We start from the raw sequence: 18517 nt of genomic DNA on the forward strand, positions 1-18517 counted from the left end.
ACTGTTATAATGCAGTAACTACATGTGCTCAGCAGTAACACTGCAGGGACATCAGCCAGTACACAGATAAAAATGTGACCTTTGTTTACATTGAAAATACTTGTCTGTCCACATCAATCAATTCATGTTGTCTGGAAAAACATTGCTAAGGAGACATGTCCATGCATCCCATTATCCTTTCATCATCAGTTTTTTGGACAGACCGAAGCATCGCTTCATTTCAATGCGGAAGAGTTTCTTATCAAGCGCATGCGCGGTGTGCCGCTGCATTGAACAATGCAGCAAACCTCACTGCGCAAGTGCGCGGCTGCAGGGCATGCGGCTATTTTTAGAAAATGACGTCATCCTGAAATAGAGCGAGTGCGCGCACCCCCCCTCCAACTCCCCCTCCACCCTGTTCGCTGGGATTGACAGGACGCTTGCAGCAGCAGCAGCCCACGAGACGAAAGAAAAAAATAAGATTCGGGCGAAACTTGGAGGATATCGAGGGCTGGGAGGGGAAAGAAAGCATTACAAAAAATATATAGACATACAAAAAAATATAAACCTGCAACTTCAACCTTTGGCTAGCCGCTTCACTCTCACGTGCGCGGCTGCTCCAGATTTTGCTCGCGCCTGTGTGCTAACCGGAGCGCGCGCTCTACCACAACCATTTGCACAACCAGTGTATTCTGCTGAGCGAACGACCGAACCCCGGTGCGAACCAACAGCCTTTGACCAGAGAGGATGGCTGATAGGGAACAACTGATCCAAAGAGCCCGTCTGGCGGAGCAGGCGGAGCGCTATGATGACATGGCCTCCGCGATGAAGCTGGTGGGTCATTATTAATATATATGCATTCATGCACAAGCAATCTTTAAGAGACGATTGCAATGTAATATACATGCGTTTCGTTTTTTTTTAATTTTTAAAATAATGCTCAAATTTAGGTGCATTTCTAGTTTATACAATTTAAGACGCTCTCGACACTGTCACGAGCAGGACCTCTTCTCTTTGTTATATATAAAATATGCTTTGTTAAAGGGACAGTTCACCTCAAATAAAAATCCTGTCTCAATTTATTCATCTTCATGTCGCTGCACCTTCAAAAGCTTTATTTCTTCCTTGAAACACAAAGGGAAATGTTAGGCAGAATGACAGTAAGTCACCATTGACTTTCATTGTATGTAAAACAGATTGAAATTAAACGGTGACTGAGGTTCTCGGTAACTAGCACTAGCTTTCTGCCTAACCTCGCGGTTTGTTTTTTGTAAAGAAAAAAGTAATGCGGGTGTGAAACGACTTGAGGGTGAGAAAATACTAACATTGTTTCATTTGTGTATATACATTTAGAACGTTGGATGAAAACTTAAAAAAAAAAAAGATATATGATGATAAGACAAAAAAATCAACAGACAAAAACGGGGCGATTGACGATACATAATTCTAATAAATTGTAGGTTTCGGTTCAGTATCGAGTATATCAGTTGTTATGGTGGATGAACATGGGCGGCGCTATGGCACCCTCATCCACATCCATTGTGTATCCCTGTCTCTGCGAAAATAGAATAAAAACAACAATAGCTACGTTTTAAATGATGAACCCTGTTAATATAGTCGGATAAAACTTACATTTTCTCAACAGCTCATGTTAATTTGTTGTCAGAAAATAAAGCGCAATATGTGAGCTAGCAGTGCAGCATCAGCTGAATGGTTTGACATCTGAGCACAAAGGATGAAAGTCAGTCAGTCAGTTAGTGTGGGTCACACAGGACGCTTTATTCAATGTATTTTTTTTTTGTATCATTTTCATTACTAATGAAAGTAACATCATTCTAATCACCCGTTTGGGTTAGATATTGTCATTATTGTGCCACTTTGAATTTTTGACATATTCAGTGTAGGGTTTCCATGGTCATGGTAAACCTGGAAATGTCAAGCAATTGTAAAATAGTCAGACCTGGATAAGTAATAAAATATATTACATTTCTAAAAAGTTATTGGAAATCCATGCCATGAAAAATATTTATTTCAAAATTGTTGTTTGAGAGTAAAATCTCAAAAATTATTTGTAACGGTCCTGATCATAAATTACATGATGTTAATGTGATCATAAATGTTCAGGTTTCTTATTCACATTGCATTAGGAAGGTGCACTATATCAGTGGCTATATGGGTATCAGCAAATATTTATTTAATATCACTATTAATAATGAATAAACATTAGGCTTTTTCCAGTTCAAACAAACAAAATGTTTGAAAACTTAAATTATGCATTATCTTTTATCCAGGGTCTTGATAGATTTTGGTCAGAACACCTCTGTACAGCACCTTAATGTCCCAATTTCAAATAAATATGTTGCAAACATAATTGCGTTTATTCACCCAAAATTTGGCCTTCTGCACCATCAGGTCACAGAGTTGAATGAGCCGTTGTCCAACGAAGACCGAAACCTGCTCTCGGTGGCCTACAAGAATGTGGTGGGGGCCCGGAGGTCATCTTGGCGTGTAATATCCAGCATAGAGCAGAAGACGGCGGCAGATGGCAATGAGAAGAAGCTGGAACTGGTGCGTGTCTACCGAGAGACCATCGAGAAGGAGCTGGAGTCGGTGTGCCAAGACGTTCTCACCCTGCTGGACCAGTACCTCATCAAGAACTGTGACGAAACCCAGGTAGAGAGTAAGGTGTTCTACCTGAAGATGAAGGGCGACTACTACCGGTACCTGGCCGAGGTGGCCACCGGCGAAAAGAGGGCCTCTGCCGTCGAATCATCTGAAGGTGCATACAAAGAGGCGTTCGATATTAGCAAGGGCATGCCGGCCACCCATCCCATCCGCCTGGGCCTGGCGCTCAACTTTTCTGTCTTCTACTACGAGATCCAAAACGCACCCGAGCAGGCCTGCCAGCTTGCCAAGGAAGCCTTCGATGACGCCATCGGCCACCTGGACAATCTGAACGAGGACTCCTATAAGGACTCCACGCTCATCATGCAGCTCCTGCGGGACAACCTCACCCTGTGGACCAGCGACCAGCAGGACAGCGAAGGAGGGGATGCCAATAACTGAGAGATCAGCCATGTCCGCTCTCACTTCTAGCTGTAGTAGCACCTGTCTGTTCATTCTGCAGTCTTCTTTGATGCTCTATCTTACTTCTCTGTCTGCTCCTTCATTCTCTCTCTCTCTCTTTTCCATTCCATCTTTCTTGTCTTTGTGACACCTCAATGCTCTTCTTTGGTTCCTCAGCACTTCAGACCCTTGATTGCTCTCTCACCTGCTTTACCCCTTTTCCTCCACCAGGATACCGGTACCCAATCTGGAACGTTCCACTGCAGAAAAGGTGGTTCTAGGATGGAAAAATACAGCTGGCCTCTAAAACTTGCTTGTCTTGAACCTGGAACCGATAATGTCACATGTCCATAGCAAAATTTTGAAACCAATACAAGACATAAAACAAAACTAGCCCCCAAACCAATATATATAAAGCATTTAATTCACACATAGTCTTTTTCCTTATACATTACTTGCTATGTAAAATGCATTGCAATACTTACTGCAACCTGTAAGCAAATTTGAAATGAATTATTTACTAATATCACACACACAAACTGACTATGAAAACTACAATGAATTTTATAATACTCATAAATACAGTGATTCAAAATCCTTTGGATGTTCAGATGTATTCCTAAAAGATTATTACAAATTAAAATGTGGAAATGTATGCATAAGTTGAATCCTATTTTGTTAGTTATATTATAGTTTTGTTATTCAATGAGGTTTACTTATTTAAACATGCTAACTTAAATTAATTTGGATGTTCAAATGTATTCAAAACATAGCATATGAAAATATATAGCATTTTCTTTCTATATAAATTTGTCTTGATGTCCTTATAACACTGAATCAAATTACTTTAAATTATAATATACACCAATCAGGCATAACATTATGAACACTGACCGGTTAAGTGAATAACACTGATTAACTTTTCATCACAGCACCTGTTAGTGGGTGGGATATATTAAGCAGCAAGTGAACATTTTGTCCTCAGTTGATGTGTTAGAAGCAGGTAAAATAGGCAAGTGTAAGGATTTGAGCGAGTTTGACAAGGGCCAAATTGTGATCAAACAGACAAGCTACTGTAGCTCAAATTGCTCTAGAAGTTAATGCTGGTTATGATAGAAAGGTGTCAGAATACACAGTGCATCGCAGTTTGTTACATCTGGAGATTCTCAAGCTGACCCCTGTAGACCGCCGAGAAGCGCCAACAGTGGGCACGTGAGCATCAGAACTTGACCGAAGCAATGGAAGAGGGTAGCCTGAACTTCATCACTGTTCCTTCCTTAGACCACTTTTAGTAGATACTGACCACTGCAGACGGGGAACACGCCACAAGAGCTTAGGTTTTGGAGATGGTCCTTACACTTTCCTGCTTCTAACACATTAACTAAGGACAAAATGTACACTTGCTGCCTAATATATCCCACCCACTAACCACCTTATAATGTTATGCCTGATCGGTGTATATATTTTCAAAAATTAAAACAAAATTGAAGTGGCACGTTTATTTGTCAGTGGTCAATTCTGTCACTGTTCTGCACTTAAGTTGGTTCTGAGACCATTTTGGTGAAAAGGGGGTATTTATTTACCCTCATTTGCTCTGTTTTCCCACCTAATCCTCTTCTCCTGTCCTTGACCTCTCTTCTGTATATGATTCTCTTCTTTCCTTCCACAACGAATCACTTATACCCTACTAGGGCTGTCACAGAAACTTCCTGTCTTAATTCTTGTTTGTTGATTTGAATTATGGTTAGTAAACAGGTAAGCTTTTAAGTTAGGATGCTTCTGTACTACAGCCCCTGGCCTCCACGTGACATTTATTTACTGTGTACTTGTAAGGACTCAATCTTTATAGAGACTCTGTAACACTTATTACAGGATGACATCTTGAGTACTTGGCACAGTATAGTGCAATGTTGCACTTCATTCTTCTTCACTCGTCTTTGATCTGTACCTCCATCACTGCTTAGATGTGTTTGTCTGTCGTTTCCCAAATTTCACCTTGTACAACTTGCTAGCCCTGTGAATTGTGTATATCTGCTGATCTCAAAACAGTATGTCACCATACAAAATTTGGGCGACACTCTGTTATGAGACGCAGTGATCAAGAGTCTTTTGATTAGGATTACATATGCAAGGTATGACAGAATGACATTAAAGACATTGCTTATCATGGGAACTCTCAAAATGCTGTTCATCTCTGGCCTTTTATTGTGGTTACACACATTTGTTATAAACTTTACACTGTTTTGAACTCTTTAATACACCTAAATTATAGTCAACAATAATCTGCAGTCACAACACAATGGCATGACTTTTGCACATTTCGGCAAATCCATATTCAATCTTGTTCATATTTTTGGCAGGTTGATGCTTGCATTTATTTATTACAAAACAAAAGTTTTTCCTTGAATCACTTTGTAGGAATTTGTACAAGATTGCTGCTTTGTAAATTTTTTACATTTTTCTCATGAAATGGAGTTGGCAAATGAAGCTGAATTAAAATTTATTTTAATATGAAGTCAAAAAATTTCTATCCTGATATCATAATAAATAATTCTCAATTTAAAAAAAAACTCATTGATGAGAAAATCTTAAGGAATTTGTTAATCTTTACTAATTATATTAATTGAAGTCATGTTGTCCAACCAACATGCGGGAAAAAAAAGCCTCATGGCTGGTGCATCAAGGTAAATGAGCCTTTTAAAATATCTGATTATTTTACCTTTTTATGACAGGACAGTGGTGCGACTCCCCAAAAACGTAAATGACATATATATACACCAATCAGGAATAACATTATGACTGACCACCTTCCTAATATTGTGTTGGTCCTCCTTTTGCTGCCAAAACAGCTCTGACCCGTCGAGGCATGGACTCCACTAGACCCCTGAAGGTGTGCTGTGTTATCTGGCACCAATATGTTAGCAGCAGATCCTTTAAGTCCTGTAAATTGTGAGGTAGCGCCTCCATGAATCTGACTTTTTTGCTCAGCGTATCCCACAGATGTACGATTGGATTTAGATCTGGGGAAATTGAAGACCAAATCAAGACCTCAAACCATTCTTAAAAAAAAAAAAATGTTTTCTGGCAGGGTGCATTATCCTGCTGAAAGAGGCCACAGCCAGGTAATACCGTTTCCATGAAAGGGTGTACGTGGTCTGCAGCAGTGCTTAGTGGTACGTGTCATCCACAAGGTTTCCCAGCAGAACATTGCCCAAACCATCACGCTTCTGCCGGCTTGCCTTCTTCCCATAGTGCATCCTGGTGCCATGTGTTTCCCAAGTAAGCCACACACAAGCACCCAGAAATCCACATGATGTAAAAGAAAACGTGATTAATTAGACCAGGCCACCATCTTCCATCGCTCCCATGGTCTAGTTCTGATTTTCACGTGCCCACTATTGCTGCTTTCTGTAGTGAACTGGGGTCAGCATGGGCAACCTGACTGGTCTGCGATTATGCAGCCCCATACGCAACAAACTACAACGCACTGTGTACTCTTAACACCTTTTTTATCAGAACAAGCATTAACTTCTTGAGCAATTTGAGCTACAGTAGCTCGTCTGTTTGATCAGACCACACAGGCCAGCCTTCGCTCCCCATGTGCATCAAATGAGCCTTGGCCGCCCATGACCCTGTTTTTTGGTTCACCCCTGTTCCTTCCTTGGACCACTTTAGATGAATACTCACCACAGCAGACCAGCAACAGCCCACAAGAGCTGCAGTTTTGAAGATGCTCTGTCTTCTAGTCAATTTGTCCCATGTCAAACTCGTTCAAATCTAAATGCGTGCCTATTTTCCTTAGGCTATATATTCCTGCTTCTAACACATCAACTGAGGATAAAACGTCCACTTGCTGCCTATCCCCTTCACTAACTAAGTGCCATGATGAAGAGATAATCAGTGTTACTCACTTCACCTCTCAGTGGTCATTGTTACGCCGAAACGATATATATATATATATATATATATATATATATATATATATATATATATATATATATATATATATATACATTTGTATATATGTATGAATGTATATATATATATATATATATATATATATATATATATGTATGTATGTATGTATGTGTATATATATATATATATATATATATATATATATATATATATATATATATATATATATATATGCACCGATATGATATAACCAACAAGACAGACCAGTTGTAAACTAAGGAATTAAGGATTGAGATTGTACATGTTGACGTGTATTACGAACCAAATAGTGTATTTTGATTAAATGAAAATCCCTAAATATTGGTGCTGTTTCTGAGAAACTCATTAGTCGCCATATCTTTGGTCAATAATCTTGCTCTTTTTGATTGCGTAAACATTCTGGCAGAGATGCCTTTAACAGCCCATAAATAGTGATATGCAGGAGTTACATTGTATGACTGATTTATAATAGTACAATAATAGTGAATAAGATGAAGGCCATGCAGAAGGTCGCGTGTTTATGACTTTACATATTAAAGATAAATGTTCATGGCTGTGATGAGATATGATGGTATTTCAAAGGGATTGCTGAGAAGCTGATGAAGCCAAATATGTCTGCCGGCCTGTCCTTACACTCTAAAAAAAAAAGGTTCTTCAGTGGTTCTTCAGCGGTTCTTTAGGGTGGATAAGGTGCTATATAGCACCAATACCATATAAAGAACCTGTAAAGCCCCTGTGTGGTTCTTCAGCGGTTCTTCAGTGGTTCTTTGGGGTGGTTAAGGTGCTATATAGCACCACTGTCATAAATTAAAAAAAGCCCCTCTAGGTTCTATCTCTCTTTTAGTTTCTTAATTTAGTTGGGGAATTGATTACAAAACAACATTAAATAAAATAATAATATTCACATGAAGTTAACATGGTTCTCAACCTTTTTGGCCCAAAGGCCCCCAAATGAAATATTTCAGAGCCCTCAAACACAACACTTTTTGACCCCAGCAAAGTGATTCAAAACAGCTTTTTGCCATTGGTATTAAAAATTAAGCTAATGAATATGGGGCCTGCCCAACTTTTTAAAATTAAAACACAATAGGTATTCAATACACACAAATTATAACTGTAGGCGGCTACCAAATCAAATCCACACTTGAACCATTTTCAAATCATCACCCATACAATCGCTTATTATATTAATACCCAATACATTATAAATAAAAATAATAAAAAACCTCTTGGAAAAAAAATTCTCAGCTGGAAACTGATTTCACTTTATCACACCACTATAAAATGTTATTTACAGCGCCAAAACAAAGTTATCTTAACATTTATTTTATTTTAATTTTATGTTTTGTTCATTTGTGTAGTCTAGCTTTAATAAAATATTATGATGTCCATACATATATATATATGATTGGCGCGTTTATATATATATATATATATATATATATATATATATATATATATATATATATATATATATATATATATATATATATATATATATATATATATATATATATATATATATATATATATATATATATATATAAACGCACCAATCAGATGTACGCTGTTTGTGCGCGAGCGGTCCTACTCGAGAAACTGCGTCATTTGTGTCGTTGCTCGTTGGACCTTTGGCTTTGGAGCCGGCGTCGTTATGAAGAGAGACTGAGGAGAGAGAAAGAATCTTGCCCAGGTGAGTGTCATACCTCCAACTGTCACATAAATATGCTATTAAAGTTGAGTTACTTGTTAGGGGGAAATTTTGTTGGTATTTTAAAATGTTGTACCGTGTTTTGAGTAATGTTAGCCGACTGTGTGGAGCCTGACCAACTGTGTTGACTAACGTTAATTTAACTTAGTTAACGATTTTTTTCCCAATAAACAAAGCGAATAACATCCTAGTGACGCTCAAAAAGAAAAAAGAAAATAATTTCTTACACTCGAGCCAGAGTTGCAGCAGTAACGTTTTAGTAACGTTAAGTTATTTCAACCAAATACACTGAAACGTCTTTGGTGTAACGTCAACCGACAAAGCTCGAGAGACAGAGGGGGGTTTAACGTTAACGTTAAGGAGATGCGGTTAGGGATATTTGTTGCTTAACTAACACTGAAGTGTAACGTTAAGTAATAATTAAGGCTAACGTGGTCGTTCGTTTCGTGACTAACTATTTAATCTTTTTTTTTTTTTTTTATCGCTGATAGAGATGACAGCCACGGTCCTAGAGGTGGGCTTTATATAGCTGCACCGTTCCCATGGATGCTGTGTCTAGTAACGTTAGTGAATATGAAATAAAAATAACATATGCACAACTTCTTAACTATTAAGTTAAAATTAAATGCTAGCCTACTTATGTTAACCGTTTAAAGCTCAAATAATGTATTTAATCTTCCATGCAAGAGGTGTAACATTACATAGTGTAAGGTTACGTCAAAGACTTCTATGCAAATGTAACTGGAATGGAAGCAAACAACAAATTCTTTAACGTTAGGCTAAAAGTTAGCTCTATTTATTTAGGCTATTTATCATTAGCTTAATTATTAACATTGGCCTATTTCATGTCATGCATATTTGCATGTAACTGTTAATGAATTGGTTTGAAGATCATTTTCAGTTAAGGCTGTGCATCATCAATGTCACCATACGATACACATCACGATATGGATCAATTTGTAATTACATTTCTTTTGAGCAGAGTTTAGTAACAGTAATATCTGTTTATTGAATAACCAGTGCCAGTGTTTCTGTTATAACAGTTGTGATAATTGAAAAACTATTTAGTTTATGTCATTTAAAAAAAATTAAGAGTTAAATTAAATTAATTGTCACAAGAACAGCTTGGTTCAATATCGATTATTTTTGGCTACATAACAGGTATGCCACATGCATGGCAAATTTTCTCAAGGAATAGGATACACATCTCTTAACTGATGCTGTAAACTATGGGAGTCAGTTGAAGCCTACTATAATATTGAAGGTAAAATTGAACAGATTTGTACAAACACTTAAATTACACAAGGATTTTTTTTATAATAATAAAGTTAAAATATTTGCTAAACAAATTACATATTTCTACTCAAATTTGTTTTTTAAAGTATAAACATTTAAATGGTGGCTGTCAAACAAACTTTCTCAATTCACATTTGGTGTAGCAGCAGAACTTTGGTGTCTGTTCATCTAAGACAAATTTTATGAATCTTTATAGATTCCTGTGTAAGTGTGTTTTGTATTTGTACCCACATTTGTACCAATTTCAATACCCCTATAGGTTGATGCAGGAGAAGATGAACAAAGTATTAGGGGACATCTAGAGAAGCTTCAACCAAACATAGAGCTCCTCAAAGAAAGGATGGTGTGGAAAATTTTTGTGTCCAACCATAGCACAGAGGAGACTCGTTTCAGACTGGTGAAAATGGTAAGTACAGTAGTGTGTTGATTGCCTCCTTATGTATGACTATTTTTTAATATGTCTTTTTTTTTACTTTAGCCAACAAATTCTTACACAGCTCTCTGCAATGGAACAGAGGCCTTCAAGTTTCACGGAGTCCCCTTAAGGACAAGTTCAGCCGAAAGATTGGCGACTGTGAAGATGGCAGGCTAAAAAAAGGTAATTAGGGTGGTGCTATAATTCAACAAAACAAGAAATTGGGTCTACCTACAGTTCTGTTGGTCTGGAGTGCATTTCCCGTATAACAAAGTAACGCAGGTGGTGGAGTAATAACTGCTTTTAATTAATTATTTTGAGATAGAATTCATGCTAGATCTTTTGCTATAAATTATGGACATGGCACCTGAGGCCTAATTCTTATTTTTCTCAGTTATTTTGCTTCATTTCCTGATTCAATCAAAGGCTCTTTCTTACGTCCTAGAGCGCGTCCGCACATGCGCACTCTTCAAAAAAGGTCATTTGATATGGCCTTATACATATACATAATACATAAAGGACATTTGTATGTATTCGAAAAAAGTCCCGGCTGAAACATTGTCCCTCACATCACCCCCTCCCCCTCTCATTTCTGGCAATGGGGGGAGGGGGAGATGTGAGGTAGGATGTTTGACCCGGGACTTTTTACTGCGCTGAGTACTAAGTGCTATTCCGCCATACATTATAGTTCTCCTTTTTAATCGGCTTAGAAAAGCACCACATTTTATTTTGTGTCACTATACTTGATCGTTCAACTATTTGTGTAACTGTATTTAAATAGGGAAACCGTGGAGGTGTTTGGAGGCTTCTAACTTGATCTCTGTTTGGTACCATAGTGAATGAACTGGGCTTAGTGGGCTAAGCTAAATGCTATCAGATCGTCAGCGCGCGTCAGAGAGATTAAGTGCACGCACTCCGACGAGAGAGGTATGCGTCAACTCGTCTTAGTTAAGGGAATAACATAGTTTAATGTGAAAAAAGCGGTAAAGTATCCTTTTAAGTCCACATCATGCAAACAAGAAACTATGCTTCTAACCAAAGGTCTAGAGCTGTCGTTCCAACCACACAAGTTTACGATGCAGTTTGCGAACGTTCATTGGAACAATGGTGTCGGGAAACACCAAATCGTTGAACTATGTCAGTAACAACGGAACTTGCGACCATAGTTGGCTAATGATGGGGAAATGCACCCCGGATTGACTTGAAAATTAACATGCAGTTTCTTTTCTGGGCCTGTTATGAAGTTTTATGTAGCATCATTTCTCAAAGCTAAAGTCTGAACATTCTGTTTTTGCTTCAAAAGAGAAAAATTATACAATCTTATTTTAACATCTTTGTTGGGATTGTGATTAAAATGCAGTGGTTGCCTATCATTTTAAATGGGTACAGACAGTTAAGGCAGATGAACTGGCAATGCCAGATGAACTGGCAATCGCAATGTGCAAACACACAGTTTCTTCCTAAATGCTGTTTCACAGTAGCCTTGAAGTCTAGACGCACCCTTGCAGCAGCAAATCTAATTTGCAGCGAGTGTGGTCTATTAACTCATAAAATTGTGAACTGGAAAAAATAAACTCTGGTCAGGCCAATCACATTGTGTTTAAAGTTGGTGGGCGGGCTTAACATATTGACGGCACTCCAGCAGATGTGCGGTCTTGTGTAGGTTCCGCATGCAACTTGTAAACAAAGAAGCTGGCGAACGGCGGTCTTTCAAATCGGCTTTGGCCACGGCTCTGGAAGATTTGGAGTTAAGCTTTTCTTTGAGAAAAGAACAAAGAACGGCACTGAAATCATCCTTTAGAAAGGGAAGATGTGTTCAGAGTTTTACCGACCGGATACGGCGAATGTTTAATCAACTAGTTCCACTTCACGTTGCTCTGGTTGGTTGTAGCACTTATTGCGTGCAGAGGGAATTTGAAAGACAACCGTTTATCACGCCCCTTGGATTGAGCCCTGTCAACGGTGAGTCTGAGTCAACATCTTGATGTGGGTTTGGCTTGTCAGGCCAGTTCAAAAGGGAAGTGCAAGTAGATGCAAAGGGAGCGGTACACAGTCAATACTCAGGCAAGGACCCCCTCCGCTGGTGTGGCGTTACACTCCGTTTATAAAAATGCCAGTGAGCGTGTGGACTAGGCCTAAATTCACTATCCCTCATTCTTCACTGGGTTCAGTGGTTGCACTTGCAAGCTATCACCATCATTATCACTCATTAGCGCACCAAACTTCAGCTCTCTTCACTTTACCACTTGGTCTGGTCTCTTCAAAAAGGACACACAACAGACCCTACCTGGTTTTGCACTGGAGTGCTTACCTATTATACTCACCTGATAAACCTACCTGTTGTTCCTGATCTGTCATCCGTCTTCTTTTTCCTGCGTTGTCTATTTGGATCTTCTTATCACTAGTCATTTACATCGCACACCACCTGCACAGAGAACCACGTATCACCACCAGCTAAGTCTTCAGTAAACCAGCATCATTGTTGCATTGCCACTTTGTTATCCTATCTTTACAATAAAGACTTGTTGTTTCACTTATCCCCCTTGTCTGGCCTCTTGCTTGTGCATGACAGAAGACCAAACCACAAAAAGAAAACATGAGCTGGAAATTCACTGGAGAGCGTTGTTCCCCAGTATGCTTTACAGCCAGCCCCAGAGTCTCATCCTAAGATGGGTGCCTTGTCAGAACTCCCTTCTTAAAATTACTTCTCGTCTGAACTTGTGTCCTAAAATGGCCAATGATTTCAATTCACTTCCTTTTCTAGGATCCAGTAGCAACTACCTTCCTTGTCCAGAGGCTCTAGTCCATGAGCCCACTCTAGTTAGTGAGTTTACTCTTATCCCAGAGGACATTTCTGTGCCTATAATGCAGCTAGCATATGTGTCTTGGCCACACACACATCGGTTCCAACCCCTGCACTGCCTTGACATCCCGAACTACCTGCACCTTCATGGCTTCCAGAACCGCATTCACCGTCATGGCTTCCTGAACCGCCTGCCCCGCCATGATCTTCCAGAACCCCCTGCACTGCCATGGCTTCCAGAACCGCCTGAACCACCATGATCTTCCAGAACCCCTTGCACTGCCATGGCTTCCTGAACCACCTGCACCGCCATGGCTTCCAGAACCACCTGCACCGCCATGGCTTCCAGAACCGCCTGCACTGCCATGGCTTCCAGAACCGCCTGCACTGCCATGGCTTCCTGAACCACCTGCACCGCCATGATCTTCCTGAACCACCTGCACTGCCATGGCTTCCTGAACCACCTGCACCGCCATGACTTCCAGAACCGCCTGCACTGCCATGGCTTTCAGAACCGCCTGCACTGCCATGGCTTCCAGAACTGCCTGCACTGCCATGGCTTCCTGAACCACCTGCATCGCACCACCATGATCTTCCAGAACCCTCTGCACTGCCATGGCTTCCTGAACCACCTGCACCGCCATGGCTTCCAGAACTGCCTGCACTGCCATGGCTTCCTGAACCACCTGCATCGCACCGCCATGATCTTCCAGAACCCCCTGCACTGCCATGGCTTCCTGAACCACCTGCATCGCACCGCCATGATCTTCCAGAACCCCCTGCACTGCCATGGCTTCCTGAACCACCTGCACCGCCATGGCTTCCAGAACCGCCTGCACTGCCATGGCTTCCAGAACCGCCATGATCTTCCAGAACCCCCTGCACTGCCATGGCTTCCTGAACCACCTGCACCGCCATGGCTTCCAGAACCGCCTGCACTGCCATGGCTTCCAGAACCGCCTGCACCGCCATGGCTTCCAGAACTGCCAACTGCGCCCTGGTCTCCAAATCAACCGGCTCCCTGTACCATCCTGGAGACAACCTGCTCTGATGAACCATAATGAGTCCAGGATGCAGACGCCCTCAAACAACCCCAGCATTCCTCTTGTTCCACATCTACACCCACTCCTCATTATCACCATCGTTATCACTCATTAGCATACCCTACTTGCGCTCTCTCCACGCCACCATATTCTCTGGTTTCGACAAAGAGAAGCATCACAGACCAGGCCTGGTTTTGCACTAGAGTCCAAAATTATATTATATACTTTTATACTCACCTGAGAAACCTACCTTTTGTTCCTGACCTGTCATCTGTCTTCTTTTTCTTGTGTTGTCTGCTTGGTTCTCCTACTAACCAGTCATCTACATCGCACACCACCTGCACAGAGAACACTGTATCACCTGACATTCATCCATGCTTGTTTTGCATTCCCGACTAAGGAATGCGTTCGACTAAGCGTACATATAAAAAACTAAATATACCTTGGGCATTAAACAGTAATGAAGGTTAAAACAAACAAAAAAAGTATTGGCTAAAAGCATCCCCCATGTTATGTTAATCTAATGATGTTATTTTGTTTAAAGGCCTACAGTTGGAACCAACTGTTTTGCTTATGCCTGCACTGTTGAAGGATGACCCGAGGTTGCTGTTTGAAGTTGAGGTGAGCCTTGAACAGTTTACTAGTGTGTAAAGCACAATCTAATCAAAGCACTACCCTATTACTTACACTCGCATTTTATTATGCAAATTATTTTAATTCAAACATTATTTTTTTTGTTTGTTGGTCTCTTCAAACTATCTTATTAAATTGAAGAAACAATTACATTCAATATAGAAATAAATATGAGAAGATGGTTAATGCTATTATTTCCTCTCCTCCAGGGCCATGCTCAGACCAGCCCTTCTGACATCCCAACACCTAAGATGGTGCTTAAAGGCTGCAGGGAGGGTCATCCCCTGCAGTATGACCACATTTTACTCACTTTGGATGGCCAGGTAATCACTGAGGAGAGTGAGGACATCTCAATGGCACTGGGGCCTACTCTTGTGTGTGTGTTGTGTTTGGAGTCCAGTATTCTACAGGACTCAAAAATACATTGACCTTTTTGGACTGTCGTTTTAAAATAAAAGGATGGAGCCGGACTTCCTGTCACCATAAAAGATGTGTACAATTCAATCTGTGACCAGATTTAAGTGATATATTCTCTCTTTTTTCCAGTTTCAGTTCCAGTTTATGTATTGTTTTTAAAATCCTGAAGGACTTGCAAATGGCTTGAAAGCTTAAAGGGTTAGTTCACCCAAAATTGATTCAAGCTGATAGAAGAGCAACTTTGACTGAAATAGCCACTCGTTACAAATGAGGTATGCCGCAAAGCATTTGTGAAGCCACAACACGCACAACCTTGAGGCGGATGGGCTACAACAGCAGAAGACCCCACCGGGTACCACCCATTTCCACTACAAATAGGAAAAAGAGGGTACAATTTGCACAAGCTCACCAAAATTGGACAGGTGAAGACTGGGAAACGAACAACATTAGGGTAAGTAATTAATGACAGAATTTTCATTTTTCGGTGAACTAACCCTTTAACTCTGATTGCAAATGGTTGTATAAGCAGTTTTCTTGTATATAATAAGCTATTATAAATTAGTTAATATGAATGCATGAGTGTATGTATCATACATCTGTATGTAGAATGAATTCAAATGGTGAAAAGTAATCATAAGAGGTCTATAATACCTGTAGAAGGGTTTACAACTACTGTCTTTGAGTAGACTTTAGGGTTCTATGTTTTCTCTCGCTTTCTTCCAGTGTTCCAGTTATGTATTTATTTTTTTCAGTTTGCATGTGATTGTATTAAAGTTTTTGAGCAATTCCACTCACTCATTAATCTGTTACAAACTCAAAATTTTCCAAATAAATTTTTTTTGTAAAAAACACAACAGGTCTCTTTTTCAAAAATGTACATATTTCAAGTGTGTTGCATTTTTTATATGTGTGTACAAGGTATATTGTAATGTTTATATATAGTCCCTGACTTGTCAGCACTGATTTTATTTGCTACTAAGATTAATCAATTAAATGGTTTTGAAAGTGTAATTTATTTTGTTTCTCAGAAAGCATTTAATACAGTATTTTAAATCTTTAAAACCACAATTTGGTTAGAATTATCATTTACCTTTTAAGTAAAAGTTGTAATTAAGAAGCTTATTGACATCAGAAGCGTGTCTGACATGATAATGGACCCTACTATCTAAAAAAAAAAACAATATATATAAAAAAAATATATATATATTGCACCTCTAATTTGACAAATGTGCTAGAAAGCTACTTGATGAATAGGTGCTATATAGCACCAAAAAAGGTTCTTCTGATTACGAACCAAAGAACCACTCCTGGTGCTATATGGCACCCCTTATGGTTCTATATAGCACCATTTGACAAAGGTGCTATATAGCACCTTTAAAGATAGGTGCTATATAGCACTGAAAAAGGTTCCCCTATGATTACGAGCCAAAGAACCATTTTTAGTGCTATATAGCACCATTTTTGTTTAGAGTGTATGCCATATGATCTGTTTTTAACCTGAATATGTGCAGATTTGTCTGGAGACTTTAATTGTCCTCTTAGATTTCCAAAACAAACAGGATAGACATTGAGATGTGGTTGCTCAACAAATGGTATCATTATAACCAACAAGACATACAGTATTCTCAAATACTATCTGAACCTGAAAAACCTGAAATCTGAAAAAAAAGGCATCATCAGTTAATGATTGATCCTTTAACCACACAGTCAGAGTGTTTCTAAAGAAAAATGTGGTTATCTAATGAACTAAAAGATAGTGGTAAAAACAAATCATGCAGTTTCCTTGTTGATACATCCAAGAACGGCGATTTAACAGTGTCAGTGGCTAGGTTATAGTCATTAGTAAATATAAATGCATGATCCTGTTAGCTTACAACTGATTAATTAATGCTGCTCAGTAAAATATTTAACTGTATAATTACACTATAACACGGTAACCTTAAAATAAAGTTTGTAAAGACAGTATAACTAGTGAAGATGAGATTGAGCATTCTTGCAGAGCCTTCAGCCAGCTATGGTGCGTTACATTTTTCATTGCTCTTGGGTGAAGTCTATAGTCATTTTAATAGAAACATGTGCGAATTGGAATTTCGAATAAGCTAAGGCCGAAAGATTTTGGGTGTGTCTCATTCAGCTCCCAGCTCGTGAATAGATCGTGTACACGAGTTCAGGCACTAGTAAAACTCACTGGCTCACTGCACATTGGGACACTCATGACTCTATCCTGCGACATGACAACGTCCTTATTGTACAACATCATTACTGGTATTGGACTTGGTACCTGGTACTGGTAACAGCAGAGCTGATATCTTTCTGGCATTACTTGTAATGTTACTTAAAGTACATTATGAATATGATATTTTTTGCTCATTGTGCATTCAGCCGTAAATAAATTATAAATGTTAGTGTTTATGCTAAAATGTGATAAAATAATGTTTTTTTGTTTTGTTTTTAAAAACATATCTCGTGTCGTTATCGGTCATCAGAGACCGTGGAAAAAAATATTATGTGCAATAAATTGGCTCACGTGATTTGAGTTTCGCGGAGCATAGTAAGATGCAACATGGGTTTTGTGGTGCATTGTGGGACTTTTCAGGGAGCGAACATTTCGGTGCACTGAAAGGTTTCTGCCAAACAAGACAGCCCTTAAATGGCCAACTCCCTGATCAGTGCCCTGGCTTCTGAACCGGGGAGCTGACAGAGATGGACCCTTGTTTTTGTTTTTACACTAAACAACAGAACTATCAGTTTGAACTTCTGTGTGAGCTGTGCATTTTTTGACATTGGAAAATTTACCGTTTTTGCTAATGTGATCCAACTTTTTTGATGCATTATTTGTCCTGGCATATATGGCTCTCAAGCTAGCGCTGTCACGAAAGATCTTCTTAATCAAAATGTAAAATGATATCTTTTTCTAGCTCACCCCCAAAATTATCTCTGTGTCTGAATATGTCTGAACTTCCCTACTATATGGAAGCAGGCGAAAATGTGAGCAGTATGTGCGAATTCATAGGGTGTGTCTCAGTCAGCTTCCTAGTGGGTACTGATCAGGGAGCTGGCCATTTTAGGGGGCAATTATTATGGCAATTATTTCAGTGCACTGAAACATTCGCTCCCTATAAAGTTGCCATGTCATCAGAAATAGAGACCCAAGTTTTGTGTCCCAACATGTAATGAGCCAGGGTCCGTCATTACCA

General features: G+C 39.4%; 2 protein-coding genes and 1 long non-coding RNA gene across 8 annotated transcripts; 2 read left to right on the forward strand and 1 right to left on the reverse strand.

Moving 5' to 3' along the window:
* The first annotated feature begins 104 nt into the window (after window positions 1–104).
* ywhah (tyrosine 3-monooxygenase/tryptophan 5-monooxygenase activation protein, eta polypeptide) lies at window positions 105–5227 on the forward strand. The gene is made up of 2 exons (XM_067433783.1): window positions 105–813; window positions 2392–5227. The coding sequence occupies exons 1-2, from the start codon at window positions 727–729 to the stop codon at window positions 3043–3045; spliced, it is 741 nt and encodes a 246-aa protein (XP_067289884.1). The 5' UTR covers window positions 105–726; the 3' UTR covers window positions 3046–5227.
* Window positions 5228–8583: 3356 nt separating this feature from the next.
* Window positions 8584–16250, forward strand: LOC137062856 (uncharacterized). Of its 5 annotated transcripts, XR_010901296.1 has the most exons (6): window positions 8640–8695; window positions 9875–9977; window positions 10269–10415; window positions 10488–10607; window positions 14815–14891; window positions 15113–16247. It is a non-coding gene; the product is annotated as an uncharacterized lncRNA (long non-coding RNA). The 5 variants fall into 5 exon arrangements; XR_010901294.1 differs by having other exon boundaries at window positions 8584–9977; window positions 15113–16246; XR_010901293.1 differs by lacking the exon at window positions 9875–9977 and having other exon boundaries at window positions 8606–8695; window positions 15113–16245.
* On the reverse strand, window positions 11544–14808 carry LOC137062853 (PE-PGRS family protein PE_PGRS18-like). 2 transcript variants are annotated; one of them, XM_067433779.1, is made up of 2 exons: window positions 14134–14808; window positions 11544–14033 (listed from the first exon to the last, which is right to left on the reverse strand). In XM_067433779.1, exons 1-2 carry the CDS (start codon window positions 14284–14286, stop codon window positions 13296–13298), a joined length of 891 nt encoding a protein of 296 aa, XP_067289880.1. In that variant the 5' UTR covers window positions 14287–14808; the 3' UTR covers window positions 11544–13295. The 2 variants fall into 2 exon arrangements, with proteins under 2 accessions (XP_067289880.1, XP_067289881.1); XM_067433780.1 differs by having other exon boundaries at window positions 13317–13446; window positions 13637–14808.
* Window positions 16251–18517: the final 2267 nt, after the last annotated feature.

Source organism: Pseudorasbora parva, chromosome 23 (genome assembly GCF_024679245.1).
Source record: "Pseudorasbora parva isolate DD20220531a chromosome 23, ASM2467924v1, whole genome shotgun sequence".
In the NCBI taxonomy this organism is placed as follows: Eukaryota; Metazoa; Chordata; class Actinopteri; order Cypriniformes; family Gobionidae; genus Pseudorasbora; species Pseudorasbora parva.